At 41.3% G+C, this 9,324-nt stretch overlaps 1 protein-coding gene across 1 annotated transcript in view; it reads right to left on the reverse strand.

Moving 5' to 3' along the window:
* The window catches only part of LOC103198375 (phospholipid-transporting ATPase IB-like), a 320,073-nt gene that overhangs the window by 180,488 nt on the left and 130,261 nt on the right, over positions 1-9,324 (reverse strand). Inside the window, exon 17 of the mRNA XM_042781173.1 lies at positions 3,336-3,404. Coding sequence (XP_042637107.1) covers positions 3,336-3,404 — 69 coding nt within the window. The remainder of the gene's footprint in view (positions 1-3,335; positions 3,405-9,324) is intronic.

A 9,324-nucleotide genomic window follows, 5' to 3' on the forward strand; every position in this document is an offset into this window, starting at 1 on the left:
ATTATCTTCTGTGTCTGTGTTAATTAGTTTCCCTTTTCTTTGTTGAAGAGGGTCTGTGCAGTCTTTCTGCCTAGTCCGCCATCTTGCCGGAACTCCTGTTTTGATCTTTTTTCTGATTGATCCCTTTCCAAAGAAATATTCAGGTATTTGTCTTCAATTTCATTAATTCTGTCTTCTACTATATCAATTCTACTCCTTTGCCTTTTCAATGTGTTATCTATTTCTGAATATTTAGTATTAATCTTCTGGATTTCTATCTGTAGATTTAGAATCATTTCTAATTTTTCACTTGTTTTGTCATTTTGTTCTTATATTTTCTTCCAAAGCTCTTCTAGGCTTTTGTCTGTGTTTTCCTTGGTCTGTCTCTCAATCCTTTCAAGATACCTAAATATAATTCTTTTGAATTCTTTACCAGGGAGCTCCAATGCTGTGTCTTCCTCAGGGATGTGTTTTGGGTCTGTATCCTGGTCCTTGTTTCTCTCGCTTTATCTTGCTTCTCTGTGTGGACTGTGATGTTTTGTTGTCTCCGAGGCATTGTGACATTTTTGTGTTTATATTGAAGTGGTGATTATATGTTGGAGTGACTTGCCCACAATTTTCATTTTCTTTGTTTTGTTTGTATGTTATCTATACAGGCAGGGTACTGTGCTGTGCTCCTCTATTCACTAGTTGACAGCACTTATACACTCACCACCATCTCCTTTCCTTTGTCAACTTCTTGTATGTCCATGCCAACCCTGGCAAACAGAGCCTGTTCTTAGGTCCTGTTTTTGTTCAGGTTTTTCCACTAGTTGGTGCCTAGTCCACTTCTGTGTAGTTCCTTTCAAAGCTCAGGGCTCCAGGATTATCTTCTGTATCTCTGTCAATTGGTTTTTCTTTTCTTTGTTGAAGAGGATCTGTGTCGCTTGTCTGCCTATTCCTCCATCTTACCGGAAGTCTCAACAGCTATTAGTCTTTGTCGTCCACCCTGAGACAGCTATGATTCTTGTCAGGCCAAAGTTTTAGTCCTTTAGGTAGCCCCAGGCTATCAGAGAATACACACTGCTCTGCCTTCCCTCAGGCTGGCACAGCCCTCAGTCTTTGCCTTCCACTCCCTCCCCTGCCGCGTGAGAGCTCTGGTTTAGGTCAGAACAAGGTTTCAGTCCTTCAGCTGCCCTCACACTGGTCAGAATACACACCCTGAATAGTCTACCAGTGTATCTGTCTATTCACTTCATTGCCAGATATCAAGGCCCTTCTTAGTGCATAGGGGGACCATGGGTTGACTGAGGCTGTGACTAGAGGTCCTCTTCAGACATCTGGCTGATGCACTGGAGAAAGAGAGAGACAAGGACAGTGGAAAAAGAGGGCTACCAATGAAAATGTGCTTCAGTATTGTTTTGAAATGTATCTCCTTGCTGACATCATTTGTGTACTATTTCAGAGTCCTTACAGGGTAGAGTACAGATTTTTATTTATTTATTTATTTTTTTGCTGTTCATATGGGGAGGGTCAGGATATTAGATCTGTTCATGATGCTATCTTCCCAGAAGCTGTCATTTAACTTTTAAGGACAGAGATATTGAATATTTGATCTCATATTTCTCTCATTGTTACAATGTAAATTTCATCTATCTACTCACACTTTCACTAAAGACTGCTATATGCACAAATCTTTCAACATTGCAAGTTGAGGCCTGAATTATTTCTTCAGTTCTTTCAACTTGAGAAATGCCAAGTGTGTTCTTCCCTTTTGGTTTTCTAACTCCTGATCTTTGCAGATTTCATTATAATGATTGACTCTGCCCTCTCGAGCTGTTCTTTGAAATCTTCTGTTCAGCTCTTTTATCTTGTCATTTCTTCCATTGGCTTTAGCTACTCTCTGCTCAATGGCAAGTTGGAGAGTCTCTTCTGGCATCCATTTGGTCTTTCTTTCCCTTCCTGTCTTTTTAATGACCTTTTGCTTTCTTTATGTATGATATGCTTGACGTCATCCCACAGTTTGTCTAGTTTTTTTAGTCACTGGCATTCACTGTGTCAATTCTATTCTTCAGGTGGTCTCTAAATTCAACTTGTACATAAGCCAGGAGGCTGGTGTCTGAATAGAACATAGGGATACTGCATGGTTTAAAATCAGGAAGGAAGTGTGAATCAGGACTGTGTCCTTTCACCACACGTATTCAATCTGTATGTTGAGCAAATAATACAAGAAGCTGGACTATGTGAAGAAGATTGGAGGAAGACTCATAAACAACCTGGGTTATGCAGGAGACACAACTTTCCTTGCTGAAAGTGAAGATGACTTGAATCACTTACTAATAAAGATTAAAGACTACAGTTTGCAGTATGGACTGCATCTCAACATAAAGAACACAAAAAAATCCTCACAACGGGACCAATAAGCAGCATCACGATAAATGGAGGAAAGACTGAAGTTGTCAAAGATTCCATATTACTCGGTTCCACAACCAACACCCATGGAAGCAGCAGTCAAGAAATCAGATGACGTATTGCACTGGGCAAATCTGCTTCAGAAGACCTCTCTACAGTGCTGAAAAGCAAAGATGCCTCTCTGAAGACTAAGGTGAGTTTAACCCAAGCCATGGTATTTTCAATTGCCTCATATGCATGTGAAAGGTGGACAATTAATAAGGAAGACCAAAGAAAACTAATGCTTTTGAATTGTGGTGTTGACAAAGAATACTGAAAGCACCACGGACTACCAGAAGAACTAACTAATCTGTCCTGGAAGAAGTGCAGCTGGAATGACCAGACTTCGTCTCACCTGCTTTGGTCATGTTGTCAGAAGGGACCATTCCCTGGAAATGGACATCATGCTTGGTAGAGTGGAGGGTCAGCGAGAACGGGGAAGACCCTCAATAAGATGGATTGACACAGTGGCTGCAACGATGGGCTCAGGTGCAGCAAGAATGGTAAGCTGGTGCAGGACTGGGCAGTGTTTCGTTCTGTTGTACACGGGGTCGCTATGAGTCAAAGCTGACTTGATGGCACCTAACAACAACAATATGAACAAATGCTTGATTTTTTTTTTTCCTTCTTTTTTAAAATAAAGGATGAAATCTAGGTCCTGGTTTTGATGTGACCTCAGCACAGTGAAAAAGTGCTAGCCTCAGGGCAAAGTGGAGCTCAAGGATTCAGTAGAGGCAAAGAGAAACAGAAACCAGAGATGGCCTAGAAAGGAGTAGTACCAGTAGAATTGACACATTCTTGGACCTGGACTTTTCAATGGACCTAGAGTGTGAGTTCAAGGCACTCTCATGCAGATTTTTAGGGATGGGGCAATCAGAAATAAAAGTGGGTTACATTCATCTTAATTATAATTGTTGAAAAACCACTTACTTCAAACGAATGTGCACTCAGTTGAATACGGGGCATTTCAGTTGATATCAGCTTGCAGGAATATGCTAGAGAGAAAGAAATCATAATGTCATATTTAAAGATTCAAAGCCAATCAAAAGGTTATTTTTTTTTTTAAAAAAAGGAGCTGTTTCTTTGTTTTATCATACTCTCTGTTTTGTGACTATTTAAAAACATACTTGATTGGAAACCGTTGAGAGGATGTCCGTATTTTTAAGTACCTGTGGATTTTTATTTTTACTATTTCTCCATGGCATGAGCTCAGATTCATGCTTTATAATAATATCACCTTTGAGAAAGCCAAATGTTATTGTGTCAAGCTGCTATATAAACAGTATTATAACTAGTGTAAGGAGCTCTCGTGGCATAGTGCCTAAAGCATTTGACTGCTAACCAGAGGGTTGGTGGTTCAAACCCACCAGCCGCTCTGTGGAAGAGACAATCTACTTCCATAGATGTTTACCACCTCAGTAACCCACTGGGGGCCACTATGAGTTGGAATCAACTCAGTGGCAGTAAGCTTGGTTTGGTATACCTAGTGTACGAATAAAACCCTAGGGATAATGAAAAGAAATAGTCATACAATTCTCATAGTAACAGTCAATGTGACAATGAATTTATATGCTTCAAGGATAATTTTATTGTGAAAATTTCAAGTCATCCCCATTTTAAAAATTAAACTGATAAATTAGACAGGGGGGGGGGGGGGGTGAAGCAGCAGACATAGCCCAGGTGGTCCCAAACACAAAATGATGTCTGTAACTAGAAGAATAGAACTGTACTCTGAGATAGATGAAACTTTACCAAAAAGTCTCATGGATTCTTTATATAAACAAAAGAGCTCTGGTGGCATAGTGGATAAAGCACTTGACTGCTTACTGGAAGGTCAGTGGTTTAAACCCACCAGCCATTCTGTGGAAGGAAGACAGGGTGATCGATTTCTGTAAAGATTTACAGCCTCGGAAACCCAATGGGGGTCGCAATGAGATGGAAATGACTTGAGGGCAGCAAGTTTGGTTTTCGGTTTCTATATAAGCAGTCATTTTAAAAGTAAAGGAAGAAGCCTTTGTGAAGCTAAGGTAACAACCACTAACAAACAAACAGTCCAGCGATAAGCCACTTTCATTCGCTCTCGAAGGTTCAAAGAGGTACCATCTAAAATGAAATGCATAAAATGCATTTAAAATGTGTAACTGAAAGGAAAGAATGCTGTGGTGCAAAATAATGTGAAGCAGTGATTTAAAAGGAGAGCTATGCAAATGAGCAAGTCAGGAAAGTGTTTTTCTTCTTCTTTATAGGTTCAGTTCCTGTTTCTGAGAATTAATGTGTACACTAGGGAGAGGGTGTGTGTGGTGATGTGTGCAATTGTGTGTTTATTTCAGTAGCTGTCCACTAGTTGAGTAGTGCCTAAGGTATTTGCCTGCTAACCAGAAGGTTGGTGGTTCAAATCCACCAGCCACTCCTTGAAAGGAAGGTTGGGCAATCTACTTCTGTAGTGATACTGCCTCAGAAACCCAAGGCGGGGTCGCTGTGAGTCGGATCCGACTCGACGGCAGTGAGCGTGTTTTTTTTTTGATCCACTAGTTCACTAACCCTTCTGTTGTCCTACACTATTATTTCATACTTTCTCTTTTCCTCACAGATTTTCAATACACCATTCCCTCAGCCTCCCTCTCAGCTTGATATCTTGATTCCTATTTCCTTGGGGAAAAAATAACAGAAACAATCAGAAGAGAAATTTCAAAAGCTCCTACATGTGGTGGTTAAGGTCATCATCAACTTGGTTGGGCCTGGCTTGGGGTGGCTGGGCAGCTGGATGGAGTGATTCCCCATGATGAGACTGGTAATCAACTCCATGGTGGAACCTACTGGAGCAGCTGAGTAGCTGCCATAGGGATGTGGTCTCCTTCCAGTGTATAAGAAGCAACTTGGAAGAAGGTCTGTAGCTTCTGGCACGCTTGAACCCTACATGCAGCCAAGCATCCATTCAGCAGCCTTCCATGTTGTCTGCCCATCTTGGGACTCCTAATGGACTTGAATCCATGGCCTGCCATGTGGTTTGGTAACATCGGGATTGTGCCTTTTTATTTATCGACCTTGGGTTTGTCAGCCTCAGCAGCCAGCAGCTGCCTGAGTGAGGAAAGCCTCTAGCTTCAGGGAGCTGGGACCAAGAGGCAGAGCTGAAGCCCAAGTTGAAGGTCTTTCACCCAGCCCCTAGAGCCTGGCACTTTGAACTCGGACTTCTATGCTCCAAAACTGTACAAGAATAAACTCCTGTTTGTTCAAGTCATTCACCTGCAGTATTTTCTGTTAGAGCAGCACAAAGTAACCAAAGCACTCCATCAGCACAACTACCTGCTCCTACGTTCGTAGTCTACCCTGTCTCCTGTTAAGGAGCTCTGGCGGTGCAGTGGTTAAGGCATTCGACTGCTAACCAAAAGCTTGGCAGTTCAAACCCACCAGCTGCTCCACAGGAGGAAGATGAGGCAGTCTACTTCTGTAAAGACTCATAGCCTTGGAAACCCAATGGGGGTCGCTATGAGTCAAACTGACTCAATGGCAGTGGGTTTTTGGGGTTTTGTCTCCAGTTACTATAAACTCTTCATAGTCTCTTGTACAGTTTTCTGAGATCAACACCTCCTTGACACTTAAGTCCATGATCCCAACCCCTCTTACCTACTCAAGGACATTTTTCTAGCAATTCTCCTTCCTTTCTCCTGAATCACTACTTACGAATCATCTATCTGCTGATGGGAATCCCTGGTTGGTGCAAACTATTAACTCACTTGCCTGCTAAACAAAATGTTGGTGGTTCAAGTCCACCAGAGGCATCTCAGAAGAAAGGCCTGGTGATTTATATCCAAACAACCAGCTGTTACAATCTCTGTGGAGCACAGTTGCTCTGACAAACAAGGTTGCCACGGGTCATAGTCAACTTGATGGCAACTGGTTTTTGGATCTGAGGATGACTACCAATTTTCTGTCTTCAGCCCAGACTCTCCACTGACCACTTGAGCTGTATTATAAAAACAAAGGTGTACTTGGCATGTTCATTTGAAAATCAGTAGATACCTCACTCAACATAATCAAAACCAGGGTCAGGTACATCATTTTTGAGTTCTAGTACAACATAAAAGGAGCTCTGAGTACCTAAGGCATCTGACTGCTAACCAGGAGGTTGGTGGTTCAAACTCACCAGCTGCTCTGCAGAAGGAAGATGGGGCAATCTACTTCCGTAAAGATTTACTGCCTCAGAAACCCAGTGGGGGTCACTATGGGTCAGAACTGACTCAATGCCTGTGGGGTTTTTTTGTTGTTGTTTAGTACGACATGAAAATGTGGGATCCCTTGCTCAAAAAGTACCATTAAAGGGACTAAAATAAAAAGTTTTTCTTAAAATGGAACTTCTTATGAAATATAACAGGAAGCTGGGAAATTAGGGGAAAGAAATGCAAACAGGATTAGCCCTAGTGGGTCCAGATATAAAATTTCATGAATGATACGTGAATAACAAAATAAACTTACGAATTACAAAAATTATGTTTTTGTCATTATACTTTTATAAAATGTTAACAAAATAATTTTAATATCTTAACTGAGCATAAGATTCTTCTGCTTTACTTTCCTGCAAATTCATTTATCAGATAATCAAATTTTATACTTCTAGCAACTTCAAGAAATAGAATTGACAGTCATATAAGAAACTCTTGGCAAATGAAGATTATAAACATTTTTTTGATATTTTTTTATTTTGAAAAGGATCTTTCTGCTTATGTAACTATTACTGGAATTGTTAAGAGTAGAGCCTGGGTGGCACAATGGTTAAAGCACTCGGCTGCCAGCTGAAAGGCTGGAGATTCAAATGCACCAGCCACTCTGTGGGAGAAATAATGTAGCAGCCTGCTGCTGTAACACCTTTGAAATCCTATGAGGCAGTTCTAGTCTGTCCTTTAGGGGCACTGTTAATTGGAATAGACTCAAAGCAGTGGGTTTGGTTTAGGCTTTGCTTACATCAAGACTGACAGCCTTCAAAGCCCTTTGGGGCAGTTCCACTCTGTCCTCTAGGGGTGCTGTGGAGTCAGAATCGACTCCATGGCAGTGGGTATAATGATATTGGGATAAATTTCTGATAAATCTTTCAAATGTAAATTTCAGGACAACTAGAACTGATGATTCCCATGGCATATTTTTTCTAAAAATATTTAACTCTTCATATAAGTCAGTTTTGTGCAAGTTGGGATTTGATTTGAAATTAAACTTACACAATGTAATTATAATGTCTCCATTGAGATGTCCTGGAATTTGCGGAGCTTGGACGAGAGACGGAAAGCAGCTGCATGAATTGTAGATATTGCCAGGTCTTCCTTCTGCAGAGCAGCTGGTGGGTTTGAACCACCAACCTTCTGGTTGGCAGTCAAATGCCTTAATCATGCACCACCAGAGCTCCTTAGATATTCTAGGTCATTGTCTTTAGTTAGAGGGAAAATTAATTTTAAAACTGTCTTCATTAATTATTGGTTCACCAGGAAACAGTGCTCTTTTCATAAAATGCAATGATCTTTACATTTAATTTCTATTTCTAAGCCACAGACATCTGCTTTGCGTTGCAGCACTTTTTCAAAACCAGTGATTCAAAGCTTTTCAATAAATTCTAATAATTTCCTGACATGCTTTATTTTGTCATAATTTGCTGGCAAGTTTATTGTCTAAATCCTAGCAATTCCTGTCCCAGCAGTTAGACTGCAATGTTAATATTTGTGCAGGGGCCAATGTCGGGGACAGACAGCCAGCCTCTTCCATGTGTCTTGGTGCTGCCCCCGTTATAAGCCCTTCATCTCTCCTCCAGTTGTTATAGTCACTGCTGGCTGTATTTAAGCAAAGCCTAAAATATTTTCAAACATTATGATTAAAATTCAAATTAGTATGCAAATACTGAGTGCTTAAGGTATTAGATTGGATGCAGATAAAGATTTACAACAGACAAGTGACAAGCATCCTACAATCTAAGGAAAAAAGCTGAGAACAAAAGAGAACTGTATATTGGTAACACATTTAGCTGCTAGCCAGAAAGTTTGGAGATGTATGTCTACCTAGTTGTTGTTGTTGTTGTTGTTACGTGCCGTCGAGTTGGACCCGACTCACAGCGACCCCTCCTTGGGTTTCCGAGGCATTATCACTACGGAAGTAGATTGCCCAACCTTCCTTCCGAGGAGTGGCTGGTGGGTTTGAACTGCCAGTCTTCTAGTCAGCAGTCAAGTGCCTTAGACACTAGCCACCACAGGTCATTACTGCCATATCCTTAGCCAAATAGTATTTGCTTGTGTTTTTAACCAGTTATCCAGATAACATTTATTCTTCTAACTGCAGCTGGTTAGCCAACTGGAGTTCTGGGGGAAGACGGTAACCAAGACCGACATCATATTCATAAATGAAGCAGCTAACATTTATACAGCCCTCACTCTGTCCCCCAAACTTCACATACAGCATCTCATTTAACCATCACAACCACCAGAGGCATTAAGATCACCTCCACTTGATTAATGAGAAGAGTCTCTGGATGGTGCAAACATTTAAGCGTTAGACTACTAGCCAAGAGGTTGGCAGTTCAAACCCCTACAGTGATGCCTTGGAAGACAGGCCTGACAGTCTGCTTCCAAAAGCCCTGAAAACCCTACGGAGCAGTTCTCTGCACACATGCAATTGCCATGATCCAGAACTGCCTTGACAGCAACTAACAACAACATTAACAAGAAAACTACAAGATTTGGAGCAGTCTACAAAGGCACATGCTCCTAAGTACACAGGCAGAAGACTCAGGCTCCAACCTTGGTTCCTCTAACTCTGACGCCTTTGATTTCCAACCACTATATAGGTGGCGTGGTGCCTAAGGCACTTGACTGCTAACCAGAAGGCTAGTGGTTCAAACCCACCAGCCACTGCTCGGAAAGAAGGTTGGGCAATCTAATT

Source organism: Orycteropus afer, unplaced genomic scaffold (assembly GCF_000298275.1).
Source record: "Orycteropus afer afer isolate SDZICR_OR568_19922 unplaced genomic scaffold, OryAfe1.0 scaffold00092, whole genome shotgun sequence".
Lineage (NCBI taxonomy): Eukaryota > Metazoa > Chordata > Mammalia > Tubulidentata > Orycteropodidae > Orycteropus > Orycteropus afer.